Source organism: Hypanus sabinus, chromosome 19, assembly GCF_030144855.1.
Source record: "Hypanus sabinus isolate sHypSab1 chromosome 19, sHypSab1.hap1, whole genome shotgun sequence".
In the NCBI taxonomy this organism is placed as follows: domain Eukaryota; kingdom Metazoa; phylum Chordata; class Chondrichthyes; order Myliobatiformes; family Dasyatidae; genus Hypanus; species Hypanus sabinus.
The window spans coordinates 5800253-5816856 of record NC_082724.1 but is presented as its reverse complement, the minus strand read 5'-3'; the positions used below and the strand labels follow the sequence as shown (position 1 = coordinate 5816856).

The following is a 16604-nucleotide window of genomic DNA, read 5'->3' as shown; positions in this document are numbered from 1 at the left end:
ACATGCCAACTCCTTACAGACAGCAGCCGGAATTGAACCGAGTTGCCGGTGCCGTAATAGTGTTTCGCTAGCTAAGCTGCCAAATCTTGAATTCAGTCAGTCCACGCAACTCATCTGTTCCAACTCTGGGCTTACGTTCAAGCTCCAAGTTCAAGTTTATTGTAATGGGAACAGATGCACAGGATTTCCCATGACAATGAGCTAAGTTAACAAATTTCTCGAGACATGCCGGTGATAATAAACCTGATTCTGATTCTTTCTGCAGCACAGTACATTACAAACAATATAAGTTAACACCAATTGGCCCGAATGCTGGGGGTCCTTAGTGCTGGGCATCACCTACTTGAGACACCAGCTCACGTACCTGTTCCTCAATGCTGGGGAGAGCTGGACTTGATGAAACTAGCTGAGTCCATGTTACTGCTGGAATTCCATTCCACTGGGTCCACAGGAAGCAGGCTCCTTATGCAACCTTCTTACCCAACCCCTGGCAGCGTGTTCCACACACCCACCAGGCTCTATGCAACAAGACCCACCTCTGACAACTCCCATAAAATATCTTCCTCACCTGAAACAGATTCCTCTGGTTTTGGCCATTACTGGGTAAAGAGTGCCGGCTGTCCTCTCTGTCTTTGCCTCTCAGAATCTTTTACACCTCTGTCAAGTCACCTCTCATCCTCAGTTGCTCCAAAGAATAAAGCCCCAGCTCACTCAACATACCTTTATAAGACATGCTCTCTAATCTAGACAGCATCCTAGTAAATCTCCTCGGCATCCTCTCTAAAGCTTCCATATCCCTCCAATAATGGGGTGACCAGAGCAGAACACAATACTCCAAGCATGGCTGGAACAAGTTTTATAGAGCTGCAACGTTACTTCACAGCTCTTGAATTCATGTCACTTTATGTTTTGATATACCTGCAACAAATAAACTTGAATCTTGATCTTGAAATCTTGGTCGATCCCCTAACTAATGAAGAACACACTTTCATAACCACGCTATCAACTTGTCTGACACCTTTGAGGGATCGATGGCCTTAGACCCCAAATTCCTCAGTTCCTCCACACTGCTGAGCATAACCTAATGGGAGAACCAGTTCTGGAAAGGAATGACATTACAAATTTCACACATTCTGTCCCTCTGAAAAAACACACATCCCACAATGTTTACACTGGAAACTGTAGTGAGCAATCCAGCCGGAAGATTACTGACACATTCCCTGCAGATGAGGTAAAAATAACAGTCGCTCATTTTCAGTTTGCAATTTTAACATGTGTGCACTTTTCCTGGAAAATTAGTTCTTTATTTTTAGGAGCGAGAATTGTTTTTGCCTCTTTCTTTTTGATAGCCACTTTCTCACCTTCCTCCACTCTTGGGAATATGTCAGGCTACTTCTAAGATTGATAGATACTTCACTGAACTCAAAGGAAATGACAATGTCACAGTGGCATTGCAAATGCACAGGTATAAATATTAAACAAGTAGAAAGAATAAAAAATAAGTTACCACAAACAGTCTAACAGGAGGGGGCAATCACTTCCCCAGCTGTGGGTTGACTCATTATAGAGCCTAATGGCTGAAGGTAAGAATGACCTCATTTAGAGCTCTTTGGAGCAGCAAATTGTCTTAGTCTATTACTAAAAGTGCTTCACTGTTAAACCAAGGTGGCATGCAGAGGGTGAGAAATATTGTCCAGAATTGCCAGGATTTTCCGTTCGACCACAGTCTCCAGCGTGTCCAGTTTGATTCCTATTCCAGAGCCAGCCTTTCTAATCAATTTATTGAGCCTGTTGGCATCAACTGTGTTGATACCATTGCCCCAGCACACCATTGTTTAGAAGGTTGTACTGGTGACAACAAACTAGTAGGACATTTGAAGGAGATGCCTACTTACTTTAAAGGACCTCAGTCTCCTCAGGAAGTAGAGTCAACTCTGGTCTTTCTTGTGTCATCAGCAAATTTGCTAATGTTACTTTTAATCCCTTCATCTAAATCATTAATGTATATTGTAAACAGCCGCGGTCCCAGCACCAAACCTTGCGGTACCCCACTGGTCACAGCCTGCCATTCCAAAAGGGACCCGTTAATAGCTACTCTTTGTTTCCTGCCAGCCAGCCAATTTTCAATCCATATCAGTACTCTGCCCCCAATACCATGTGCCCTAATTTTGCCCACTAATCTCCTATGTGGGACTTTATCAAAAGCTTTCTGGAAGTCCAGTTACACTACATCCACTGGCTCTCCCTTGTCCATTTTCATACTTACATCCTCAAAAAACTCCAGAAGATTAGTCAAGCATGATTTTCCCTTCATAAATCCATGCTGACTCGGACTGATCCTTCTACTGCTATCCAAATGTGTCATAGTTTCCTCTTTTATAATTGACTCCAGCATCTTTCCCACCACTGACGTCAGGCTAACCGGTCTATAATTCCCTGTTTTCTCTCTCCCTCCTTTCTTGAAAAGTGGGACAACATTAGCCACCCTCCAATCAGCAGGAACTGTTCTTGAATCTATAGAACATTGGAAAATGATTACCAATGCGTCCACGATTTCTAGAGCCACCTCTTTAAGAACCCTGGGATGCAGACCAAAAGGTCCCGGGGACTTATCAGCCTTCAGACTCAACGGTATCCAATACCGTTACTTGCCTAATATAAATTTCCTGCAGTTCATCCTTTACCCTAGTTCCTTTGGCCACTATTACATCTAGGAGATTGTTTGTGTCTTCCCTAGTGAAGACAGATTCAAAGTACCTGTTCAACTCATCTGCCATTTCCTTGTTCCCCATAATAAATTCACCTGTTTCTGTCTTCAATGGCCCAATTTTGGTCTTAACTATTTTTTTGCTATTCACATACCTAAAGAAGCTTTTACTATCCTCCTTTATATTCTTGGCTAGTTTACCTTCATACCTCATTTTTTTCTTGGCGTATTGCCTTTTTTGTTATCTTCTGTTGCTCTTTAAAAGCTTCCCAGTCCTCTGGTTTCTCGCTCATCTTTGCTATGTGATACTTCATCTCTTTTATTTTATTAAGGGTTAAAGGTGAAATATTTAAGGAGAACCTGAGGGGAACTTTTTTACCCAGAGGGTGGTGTGAGTGTGGAATGAGCTGCCAGCGGAAGTGACGGATACAGGTTCAACTGCAACATTTAAGAGAAGTTTACATGAGTACATGGATGGGAAGGGTATAGAGAGCTATGGTGCAGGTGTGAGTCAATGAGACCAGCCACAATAAAAACTAGATGGGCCAAAGGGCCTGTTTCTGTATTGTAGCACTCCATGACTTTCTGTATCAAAATTCCCAAATGGATCTTGTCACAGTCCATAATGCGCGACACTTCCTGGCTGAGATATTGATCCCCTGTCATGTTACTGCCAAAGCTGTTTGGGGAGTTTAAACAGTGAAAATTATGGTAGTTGCCAAAGAATTTTCATCCCCATTGATTATGTTTCATCTGAATAATAATCAACCACATCCAAGTTCCAATCTATCCTTTGTGTCAGTTTTAACGTTAGTAGAAATACACTTTAGAACATAGAACACTACAGCACAGTACAGGCCATTTGGCCTACAATATTGTGCTGATCTTTTAACCTACTCTAAATTTAATCTAACTGTTCCTTTCCACTGAACATTTTGCTATCATCCTTGTGCCTATCGAAGAATTTTTTCAATGTCCCTAATGTATCTGTCTCTACCACCACCCTTGGCAGTGCATTCCACACATCCACTACCTTTTATGTAAGAAAAACCTCTGACATCCCCTCCCCCCATACTTTCCTCCAATCACTGTAAAATTATACCCTCTTGTATTAGCTATTTCTACCCTGGGAAAATGTCTCTGGCTGTCCACTTGATCTATGCCACTTATCATCTTGTACACCTCTATCACATCAGCTGTAATCCTCCTTGTCTCCAAAGAAAAAGGCACTTACTTACTCAAACAATCTTCATAAGCAATGCCCTCTAACCCATGAATCCCCCTGGTAAACCTCCTCTGCACCCTCTCTAAATCTTCCACATCCTTCCTATAATGAGACGACCAGAAATGAACACAATATTTCAAGTATTGGCTAACCAGAGTTTCATGGAGTGGTAACGTTACCTCGTTCAAAGTTCAAAATAAATTTATTACCAAACTTACCACATACAACCCTGAGATTAATTTTCTTGCGGGCGCACTCAGTAAATCCAAGATCATAAAATCAATTGAAGGATGGTACCCAACAGGACAGACATGCAACTACTATGCAAAAGAGAACAAATTGTGCAAATACAAAAGAAATAATAATAAGAAATAAGTAAACAATAAATATTGAGAACATGAGATGAAGAGTCCTTGAAAATGAGTCCATAGGTTGTGGGAACTGTTCAGCGACTGAGCAAGTGAAGTTGACCCATTAGTTCGAGAGCCTGATGGTTGAGGAGTTCCTGAACCTGGTGGTGTGGATGTTAAGGCTCCTGTACCATCTTCCTGTTGGCAGATCTTCCTCTTGAACTCAGTCCCCTGAATAATGAAGGCCAATCCCCCATGCGTATTCTTAACTACCCAAAAAAACTTGAGTGGCAACTTTGAGGGATTTAAATCTTTTCTTTGCAGTTGATAGAGTCTTGGAATAATTAGGGTAAAACATAGATCAAAATGAGGTCACGTGCTTAATCTGCTTACCTTGTTACCTCCTCTCCAGGTGTTCTGTACCAAACTGCTGTGTCACCTGATGCCAAATATGACCCTGGGAGTCATGAATCCACAGTGGCTATCCAGAGATGAAAAAGAGGTGAGTTCATTTCAAGAGCTTAACATTTCTCTCCCCGCTTCTTATGAATAGGGTTAATAGTTTCTGTGGTTGAGAGTGTGTGCCAGTCAAAGTCACAGCTCAAGACGGCTATGGACACCCCATTATAAGAAGGATGGCTCGGTCTATCACAGGTAGAGCCCTCCCCATCACCGAGCACATCAACACAAAACACTGTCTCAGGAAAGTAACATTCATCATCAGGGACCACACCACAGCATTTTTTTTTAATTATTAGTTTTTTTATACATTTTCTACATAACTACAGATAACCCCCCCCCCCAGATCAAAATGAAGAACATTGATACAGTGCAAAAATAAACATACAATAACAATATGATACAAAGAAAGATAATTGAGAAAGCACCCAAATTGAAGACAAATAAAATTAGTATCCTCCCCAAGCCCCGCAACACAAAATAAACTCCAGACCAACCACAACACGATATAGAGAATATAAATCAGGACAATCAAACCCCCAAATCTGTAAATACACTTAGCAACAGAAGATATTAATGCCTACTGCCAAAAGAAAGAGGAGCTGGAAGCAAGGGACCGAAAAAAAAAACCTTAGTTAAGAGGAAGGTTATGAAAGTACTCAATAAAAGGTCCCCAGACCTTATGGAACTTTAAATCTGAATTAAGGACTGAATATTGAATTTTTTCGAGGTCCAAGCAGGCCATAATATCGTTAAGCCATTGAGCATGAGTGGGCGGGGCAACATCCCTCCATCTAAGGAGGATTAAACGTCTAGCCAGGAGAGAGGCAAAAGTCAATATTCGACACCTAGACGAACTCAGACATAAATCCGTCTTACCCCAGAAACCGAACAAAGCAATTAAAGGGTTTGGTTCTAGGTGGTGATCCAGAGCATACGACAATGTTATGAAGACATCTTTCCAAAATTTCTCCAAGCTAGGACAGAACCAGTACATATGAATGAGAGAGGCCTCGCTCCTTTTGCATTTATCACAAAGCGGACTAATGTTAGGGTAAAATCGAGATAATTTAGATTTAGACATATGGGCTCTATGAACAATCTTAAACTGTAAAAGGCAATGGCGAGCACAAAGAGAGGTTGAATTAACCGATTTGAGAATCGAGTCCCAAGTCTCATCAGATAAAGAGGTATTTAAATCCTGCTCCCATGCCATTTTAATTTTATCCACATGGGCATGTCGTAAGGCTGCTAATTTATCTCGAATAAATGATATTAAACCTTTACCTAGTGGATTAATGGAAAGAAATAAGTCCATAACATTTTTCTCAGGCATTTCAGGGAAGTTAGGAATTAAAGGAATAATAAAGTGTCTAATTTGGAGATATCAGAATCAGACTTTAATCGCCAAGTACCTGTGCACATACAAGGAATTTACTTCCGGCAGATGTTGTCTCTCTGCTCATAACAATAATAACGATAAATATAAATGAAAATATAGATTATACATACAGGTAGTGCAATCCAAGTAATAGTTAGCCGACAGTTAACCGGCAGTTAACTGTTCAGCAAAGTGACCGCAGTAGGGAAAAAACTTCTCCAGTGCCTATTAGTCTTAGTCTGGAGCGATCTGAAGCACCTACCAGACGGAAGCAGTTCAAACAGTCCATGCGCAGGATGGAAGGAATCTAAAAAAATTAGCTTTGGGCAGATTGAACTTAGCAGAGAGCTGTTGAAAAGAACCGAAGGGATTATCAATAAAAAGATCTTCAAAATGCCTAATTCCCTTCCTATACCAATCATGGAATGCTGAATCTTACGTAGTAGGTAAAAAAAGGTGATTATGTAAGATAGGGCTAGAGACGGAAAAACCATGGAAACCATAAAATTTCCTAAACTGAGCCCATATACGCAAAGTGTGTCTAACAAGAGGATTAACTATTAATCTGGACAGCTACTAGGGAGTACAGAGCCAAGAAGTGCAGAGATAGATAATTCTTTAGTGGAGCTCAACTCCATTGCCACCTAATTAGGGCACTCGGGTTGGCCATGGAAAAAAGACCAAAAGGTAGCACAACGTATATTGGCTGCCCAATAATATAAACGAAAGTTAGGTAAAGCCATGCCACCCTCTTTTTTAGGTTTTTGGAGATAGACTTTATTAATTCTAGAGCGCTTATTCTTCCACAGATATGACAAAATAATAGAGTCTAAGGAATCAAAAAAAGATTTAGGAATAAAAATTGGGATTGATTGAAATAAATATAAAAGTTTAGGGAGAACATTCATTTTAACAACATTAATACGACCTACCAAAGACATAGATAGAGGTGACCATTGTACCAGACTCTGTTTTATAGTATATGAAAGATTGGCAAAATTTTCACGAAAGAGATCTTTAAACTTCCTTGTGACTGTAATCCCAAGATAAGTAAATTGATTATGAACTACTTTAAAAGGGAGATCACGAAATGTTAATTCTTGTGCTTCTTTATTAATTGGGAAAAGTTCGCTCTTATGTAAATTAAGTTTAGAGCCAGAGAACTGGCTAAACTGGTCAAGAAGTGAAAACATTGGAGGTAAGGATGTAGACGGATTTGAAAGAAAGGGTAATAAGTCATCAGCATAGAGAGAAACTTTATGCTCAACACCCCCTCTCCAAATCCCAGTCAATTCAGGACAATTTTGAAATGCTATCGCCAAAGGTTCTATAGCCAAATCAAAGAGAAAGGGACTTAAAGGGCATCCCTGACGGGTGCCACGTTTGAGGTTAAGTAACTGGGATTTCTGAAAATTAGTTAAAACAGAGGCAGTAGGACACAAATACAGCAATTTGATCCAAGAGATAAAACTTTGACCGAAGTCAAATTTTTCTAAAACTGCAAAAAGGTAGTTCCGCTCTATACGATCAAATGCTTTCTCCGCATCAAGGGAAATAACACATTCAGGAATCCCAGTTGGAGGTGAATATAAAATGTTAAATAAACGCCGAATGTTAAAAAAAGGAAGACAGTTTTTAATAAAACCAGTTTGTCATCAGAAATAATAGAGGGAATAATAGTTTCTAATCTATAAGCCAAAACTTTAGCCAAGATTTTAACATCAACATTAAGCAAAGAAATCGGCCTATACGAAGAACACTCTGTTGGGTCTTTACCCTTTTTTAATAAAAGAATAATAGATGCCTCATTAAAAGAGGGTGGCAATTTACCGTAATTAAACGAGTCAGATAATACTGAGAATAACTGAGGAGAAAGAAGTGAAGAGAATGATTTATAAAATTCTACGGGGAACCCATCAGGTCCAGGAGATTTCCCTGAAGATAATGCAGAAATTGCAAAAGATATTTCTTCTGATGATATAGGTGCATTAAGTTTGGCTTTAAAATCAGATGAAAGTGAAGGAATATTCAGATTATTTAAAAAATGATCAACAGAGATATTGTCATTCAAAGATTCAGAGGAATAAAGTCGAGAATAGAAAATTTTAAATGCGTCATTGATTTCTAAGTGATCCGATGTAAAGTCTCCGTTCTCCTTCCGGATCTTTGTAATATGTTGTTTGGCTTTGGAATGCCTTAGCTGATTGGCTAGAAATTTACCAGATTTGTCACCATGAATGTAAAAGCGACTCTTACTTTCAAGAAGTTGGCATTTGACAGGTTGAGTAGACAGAAGATTAAATTTAGTTTGGAGTTCTACACGCTTCTTGTATAGTTCAGGATTCTTAGTTTGAGCATACAGTTGATCCAATTCCTTAATCTGATTGATGAGGTCTAATCGATCTGCACAGGACTTTCTATTAAGTTTTGCTTTTTTTTTCTGTAAATGGTTGATAAGTACTCTCCTCGAATCTATAATTTCCCCCTTTTCTCCCTCCTTTTTCTTTTCTTCTTTTAATCTTTTATAATTTTTCGTGGGTAGGTTAGTTTTGATTTTCTTTTGATTTTCTTTGTATTAAGTTTTATACTTCTGTTGAAGTTGTTCCTATTAGTAATTATGTTTTCTAGTGCATAAACTAGTTACCATTTGCTATAGTATTTATACGGAACTGTTGTTAATGACACAGAACTGGAAGTCATATTTGGGTTAATTTTTTTGGTAGAGCTGTATAGGAGATTACTTGACCCCTCAAATATGCTTTCATGGCATCCCAGACAATCTGGGATAACACTTCAGGTGATGTATTGGTGTTAAAATAAAAGGTTATCTGATCCTTAATAAATTTTAGAAAATCTTCATCCGATAATAAAGTCGAATCAAACCGCCGGTGTTTATTCCTCTGAGGGAGACCAGGAAAGTTTAAAGACAGAGTAAGTGGGGCATGGTCAGAAATCAGTATACTCTGATAATCACAAGAATAGACAAATGGAATGAGTTGGTTATCGAGTAAGAAGTAGTCAATTCTAGTAAAGGTATGGTGAACATGTGAAAAAAAAGAATAATCTCTCTCAGTAGGATTAAGGAAATGCCATATATCAGAGATACCATAATTAGAGAGAAACGATTGGATAGCTAAGGCAGATTTAGTAGGTGGTCTAGTAACAGAGGACGATTGATCCAAATTAGGATCTAACCAACAATTGAAATCGCCACCCAGTATAAGAGAGTATGAGTTTAAGTCTGGTAGTGAGAAAAAAAAAGTTCAAAAAAATTAACATCATCAAAATTGGGGGCATACAGGTTTGCTAGTACAACTTTAGTATTATATAGTTTACCAGAAACAATAATAAAACGGCCATTTGTATCAGATATCTTATTATGGAGTTCAAAAGGAATATATGAGTTAATAAGGATGGAGACCCCCCTAGCTTTGGCGGCAAAGGATGAATGAAAATGCTGACCCGCCCACTTTGACAAAAGCCAGGAGTTATCAAAACAACGAATATGAGTTTCTTGAAGGAAAGCAATGTCAGCTTTGAGTTGTTTAATATGTGAGAATACCTTCCTTCTTTTAACAGGATGATTCAATCCCTTTACATTCCAGCTCACAATTTTAAGTGTACTAGCCATTATCAATTGTTAATGCATAGAAGGCAGCAAGCATATAAAAAATCAAGCAGTACAATAACAGTCTGGGAGCAAAAATGTAAACATAGATTCGTAGAATCAAAACATAAACATGTCCTGAGTAACAAAGGAAAGCAAAAGAAACAGTGAGTGGTGTTAGAACTGGAGAACTCACCCCATCCTCGCAACCCAAAACTAGATGGCTACTAAAAAAAGCAGCTCGCTCTACCAAAAAAATTAACCCAAATATGACTTCCAGTTCTGTGTCATTAACAACAGTTCCGTATAAATACTATAGCAAATGGTAACTAGTTTATGCACTAGAAAACATAATTACAAATAGGAACAACTTCAACAGAAGTATAAAACTTAATACAAAGAAAATCAGAAGAAAATCAAAACTAACCTACCCATGAAAAATTACAAAAGATTAAAAGAAGAAAAGAAAAAGGGAGGGAGAAAAGGGGGAAATTATAGATTCGAGGAGAGTACTTATCAACCATTTACAGAAAAAAAAAGCAAAACTTAAACTGTGAATCAACCAATAGGGAGGCCTTCAATAAAAACTCCAAACCTCCAAAACAAGTTAAAGTCAATTGTAGAACTCTATAGATTAAGTTATACAAGAATAAAATAGATTACAAAAGTACAATCTAAACGTCCGCAGGGAAACATTAAACTCAGATTATCTATCTAGAAAAAACGCACCAAGTCCAGGTAGAGATTGTCTACAGCCCTTAGAGTTTCAATAGATAATGTCTGAGTTATTCAAGTAAAGTCTGAGTCTGGAAAAAAATAATTTTACCACGAGAGGTACTTATCCACCATTTTAGAAGGTCCGACCGGGTTCCGAAGAAGACTGGATGGCCAGAAGACTTCCAACAAATGCCTCAGCCTCCTTCACTGATTTAAACCACTTATATTCTCCAGTAGCAAGTGTAATTCGGAGTTCGGCTGGATTTCGAAGGGAGGGTCTAAGTCCACGATCAAAAAGCACTTTCATTACACCTTTAAACTCAGCGTGCATCTTCAGAACCTGGGGGGCAAAATCCTCCACAAAACGAATGACTGAATTTTGAAAAGCAAAAGTACCTCTGCGGCGTGCCTCCATAATCAAACGGTTTTTCACCTGGTATTGATGAAAGCACAAAATTACCGGCCGTGGGCAGGAACGCAGAATTGCGTGGGGAACGTAGACTCTGTGTGCCCTTTCAAGCTCAGGTGGATTCGGAAGAAATTCTTTCCCAAAAAATCTCAGAGAAAATCGGAAAAAAATTTCACGAGAGAACCCTGTTCGGTGGCCTCTGGCAAACCAAGAATTCATAGATTGCAATGTCTGCTCCGGTTTTCAAGATCCACCATTTTGGAAAAAAGTTTACAATTCTTCTCCTCTAGACTGGAGCAGAAAGATTCAAGGTATTGAACACGATGTTTTAAATCTTCAGAAGTCGAGTCGATGCGAGATAAATGTTCAGCATGTTCGCCCACTCTAGCGTTGATCCGATCCAATTTGACATCCAGCTGGTTGAAAGAAGTTCTAAATTCCTTTAAAATATCTTCTCGATGCTGTTCCAAAGCAGCGAGAATGTCAGCCGGCAAAGCCGTAGCTTCCTTTTTCCTGGTTTTAGTACTTTTGGTAGCCATTATAAGGTAGATGTGTTCGCAGGCAAGTAAAAGAGACCTAATAAAATATCTAACTAAGGTTTAAGAATGGAGACATATAGTGCAAAGATAGGGAGAATGACGGAGCAAAAGTTCAGAGCAGCTAAACAGTCGCCATCTTACCGGAAGTTCCCACCCAGGGCATTTGTGAATCTCACTACGACCATCAGGAAGAAGGTAGAAGGGCTTCAGGACTCACACTGCCAGGTACAGGAACAATTAATTCCCCTCAACCACCAGGCTCTTGAACCAAAGGAGATAACTTCATTCAACTTCACTTGCCCCATCACTGAACTGATTTCAAAGCTTCTGGACACACTTCCAAAGTCTCTTCATTTCACGTTCTCAATACTTAGACTATAAGACCTTAAGATATAGGAGCCAAATTAGGCCATTTGGCCCATTGAGTCTGCTTCACCATTTCATCATGCCTGATCCAATTTTCCTCTCAGCCCCAGTCTCCTGCCTTGTTCCCATATCCCTTCATGCCCTGACCAATCAAGAATCTGTCAACTCTGTCTTAAGTATACCTAAAGGCCCGGCCTCCGCAGATGTTTGTGGCAAAGAATTCCACAGATTCACCACTCTCTGGCAAAAGAAATTCCTCCTCATCTCCGTTCTAAAAGGATACCCCTCTTGTCCATTTCCCTAACTAGCAAATCCCCTATCACCACACTGTGCATCTTCTCCTCCTTCCTTTCTGAGTTACAAGGGCAGACTCAGTGCCAGAGACCTGACCTCTGTGACTGTCCTCTGTTGTGTCAATTCCCCAACAGTATCCGAAGTGATGCACCTGTTGTTGAGGGGGATGACCACAGGGGTACCCTGCACAGGCTCCTTAACCCCTTATTTATTGCTTATGTATTTATTATTATGTTTTACTCTTTTTGAATTTGCAATTTGTTGTCTTTTGCACATTGGTGTTTGTCTGTCTTTGCAGTGTGCGGTCTTTTATTTATTCAATTGTGTTTCTTTGTTCCTATTGTGAATGCCTGCAAGACAATGAATCTCAGGGTGGTATAAGGTAACATTATATATATATGTACTTTGACAACAAATTTACTCTGAACTTTGAACTTTTTGAAATCTGGATGTCAAGATTTTATATAAGTTCGGAAGAAGTTTACCAGGATGCTGCCTGGATTCGAGAGCATGTGCTATAATGAAAGGTTGGATGAACTTGTGTTATTTTCTCTGGAGCGACAGAGGCTTGTGGGGAGATCTGATAAAGGTTTATGGGATTGTGAGAGGCATAGATAGAGTAAGAGAGACTGTATCTTTGTCCAAGGATTGATATGTCTAAATCCAGAGGGTATGCATTTAAGGTGGTGGGGGGGGGTAATTTCAAAGGCAATGTGAAGGGCAATTTTTTTTACACAGAGAGTGGTGGTGCCTGGAATGTGCAGTCTACGGTGGTGGCAGAGGGAGATACTTTAGAGATTTTTAAATGGTGTTTAGATGGGCGCATGAATGTAAGGGGAATGGACGGATATGGATATTGTGTAGGCAAAAGAGATTAGTTCAGTTGGCCATTTGGTTATTAATTTAATTAGCTTGGCACAGCATTGTGGGCTGAGCAGCCTGTTCTTCTGCTGTTCTGTTCTATGTTCAAATTTTATCTTTGAGGGTGGTGGCATTGACAAAGGATCCTGCCTAATTGTATCATGGCCTGCTATGGAAACACCAAATCACAGGATTCGGAAGTGATGGACACAGCCTAGTCTATCACAGGAAAAGCCCTCCCCACTATGAAGCACATTTAAAAAGAGTGCTTCCACAAGAAAGCAGCATCCAGGCCATGCCCTCATCTCACTGCTGCCATCAGGAAGGAGATACAGGAGTCTTAGGTCCCACACCACCAGCTTCAGGAACAGTTATTACCCCTCAACCATTAGGCTCCTGAACCAGCGTGGATAACTTCACTCAGCTCAACTCTGAACTGATTCCACAACCTACAGACTCACTTGTAAAGACTCTACATCTCAGGTTGACAGTGCTATTTATTATTTTTAATTATACAATTTGTCTTCTTTGGCATATTTGTTTTTTGTCCATCTTTGCATATAGTTTTCATTGTATTTCTTTGTTCAACTGTGAGTGCCTGCAAGAAAATGAATCTCAGGGTTGTATATGGTAACATATACTTTGATTATAAATTTGCTTTGACTTTGATCTTGCAAGTCAATAAGGCAGCTTGACTCATGTACTCAAACCGTGGCCATTAGGGGTTTGAAGGATGTTCAGGTAGGATTTTTTCATTATGTTTCATCCTGGTGTTTTTGTGATCCACAGGTTCTTTGGAAGTCAAGAATGAGGCATAAACCTTGTTGCTTATGACCATATTTAAAATTCAAAGTTTGAAGTAAATTCATTATCAAAGTACACATATGTCACCAAGTGCAACCCTGGGATTCATTTCTTTGTGGGAAGACTCGATAAATCTATAGAATAATAACTATAATAGAATCAATGAACAACCACCCAGATTGGGTATTCAACCTGAATGTAGAAGACAACAAATTGTGAAATCACAAAAAGAAAGAAATGATAATAAGAAATACATAAGCAATAAATATCGAGAACCTGAGATGAAGAGTCCCTGAAAGTGAGTCCATAGGTTGTGGGACCATTTCAATGATGAGACGAGTGGAGTTGTCCCCTTTGGTTCAAGAGCCTGATGGTTGAGAGGTTGTAACTGTTCCTGAACCAGGTGGTGTGAGCCCTGAAGCTCCTGTACTTTTTTTTGTAAAAGGTTATAAGAACGAAGAATGAGCAAAGAAAGATGAAGAAAAGAAAGTTGTGGTTGTCTCACACTCAGACTAGAGATAACAATGTACCAGTGACAACAATTAACCTATAGAATAGTCAGATTCAGCACTCCACCATTCAAAAAACAAAGAGTTGTGATTAGGAAGCTGTGGGTATGCTGTGTTGGTGTTGAAAGCGTGTGGGTTTCTCAGCACAATACTCACTGATTAGGTGTATTTCACTGTATGTTTCAGTGTACATGTGATAACTAAAGCTATTCTTTAGTCTTTAAAATCTTTTGCTTGAATTGTGCCCTATTGTAATAGTACAGGAAGTCAAAGAGCGATGGGTCAGGATGGGAGGGGATGGATAATTAAAGTGGCAGGGAGCAGGAAGCTCAGGGCCACCTCTGCAGAGTTTGAGCAGACTGAAAGGTGGCCACCCAATCGGTGTTAAGGAAATCACATTGTGAACGCTGAATACAGGACACTGCCAATGGATGACTGCTGCACCTGGAATGTCTGGCTCCCTGTAAAGTTGGAAGGGAAATGTTAAAAGGGCAAGTGCTGTATCTTTGGTGATGGCATAATGCAATACCTTATGATGGGAGGTGAGGGTAATAGATGAGGAAGGAATAGGGCAAATGGATTCTCACTGGCCGAGTTATCACTGATTAATTGGGCTCTGGTAACTCACAGTCGTTCCTCAATCGCACATTATTGACAAGTGCACAAGGGGAAGAGCCTGGCCCCTGTCACCCACACTGTCTGAAATCTGAGCAGAGAAATGCCATTTTTATATAGAAATCAAACATCAGTAATAATGACCATTTGTAAACTGTGTATGTTCAAAATTCAAAGTAAATTTATTATCAAAGTACATGTATGGCACTATACACTACACCGGGATTCATTTTCTTGCAGGTATTCACAGTAGAATGAAGAAATACACCAGAATCAATGATAAGTTTCACACAAAGTTTGACAAACAATCAAGATGCAATCAATGTGCAAATTCCTTGCTTGCAAAATCAATTGCCATTCACGATATAGATGTTAAAATTCAATAGAAACCACAAGCTTACAAATGGTGATACTTTGAAGTTAGTAATGTAATTGTCCCCTAGTTGGTGTGCATGGCTTGCATCTTCTGTTACATGCTTATCTTATCTCCATATGCCAAATGGCTCCGGTCCCCTGCTATGCAAAGGGAAGCTAAGCTCTTCAAAGACTTCTCTTCCCTGGGCTGTCTGCACTCCATCTGCAATGTTTCTTTGCCTGGACATTATTTTAACACTTGCTTTAATGGCACAGTGGAGATGCATCTCTACCAAGACAGGTGTAAGGCGCTCCTTCCCTCCGCTAGCTTGCAGATCAGCTGCTTAGCCCATAATCAGAGTCATGTGAAGCCACAGGATCAGGTGGCAGATGGTCATATGAGCAGCTGATGCAGGTCACAAGTCCTGGTGTTGCAATCACTGGCACCAGGCAGACAATCTCTGAAGAGTGTTGATAATGGCTGGGGTCTCCCATCTTGTAAAGACTGCCCAGAAGAAGGCAATGGCAAACCACTGCTGTAGAAAAATCTCAATATATCACGATCACCCGCGTTATACAACACAGCACATAATGACGATGATACCACAACTTCCAAAAAAGGGTGGGGCAGCATTACCCTTGTGAGCTTGCTGTTTCTGGAATAGCCTGGTTAATCGATTATCGAGGACACTTGAAGAGAATTGAACAATGGAAAGGACATGTAAAAGCAGATGTCACACCACTGTTTAAGAAGGAAGAAGGAAGTGAGGCAGAAGAAAAATTATAGACCAGTTAGCCTGACTTCAGTGATTGAGAAGGTGTTGGGAGTCCATTATTACGGATGAGGTATTGAGGTTCTTAGAGGTGCATGATAAATGAGGCCCAAGTCAGCATGGTTTCCTTTAAGGGGATATCTGTTGGAATTCTTTGAGGGAATAAAAGGCAGGATAAACAAAGGAGTCTGTGGATATTGGTTACCTGGATTTTCAAACGACCTTTGACAAGGTGCTGTACGTGAGGCTGCTTAACAATATAAGAGCCCATGGTATTACAGGAAAGATACTAGCATGGATAGGAGATTGGCTGACTGGCAGGGAGCAGAGAGTGGGAATAAATGGGACCTTATCTGATTGGCAGCCAGTGAATATTAGTGTGCCACAGTGGTTGTTGTTGGGACCGCTTCTTGGCATATTGTATGTCAATGCTTTGGGTGATGAAGTTGATGTCTTTGTGGCCAAGTTTACAGATGATATGAAGATAGGCGGAGGGGCAGGTAGTGTTGAGGAAGCAGGGACTCTGCAGAAGGACTTAGATAAATTGGGAGAATTGCCAGGGAACCTAGCAGAGATATTTATATCATCCTTAGTGATGATAAAGGTTCCAGAGGATTGAAGGATAACCAATGTT

The 16604-nt window shown here is 39.9% G+C and overlaps 1 protein-coding gene across 2 annotated transcripts in view; it reads left to right on the top strand.

Annotated features, from left to right (window-relative positions):
• Positions 1–16604, top strand: part of mgll (monoglyceride lipase) — a 104221-nt gene that overhangs the window by 74463 nt on the left and 13154 nt on the right. For both annotated transcript variants that reach the window (XM_059943937.1, XM_059943938.1), the window contains one exon: positions 4695–4784. In XM_059943937.1, the coding sequence (XP_059799920.1) occupies positions 4695–4784 (90 nt within the window). The remainder of the gene's footprint in view (positions 1–4694; positions 4785–16604) is intronic.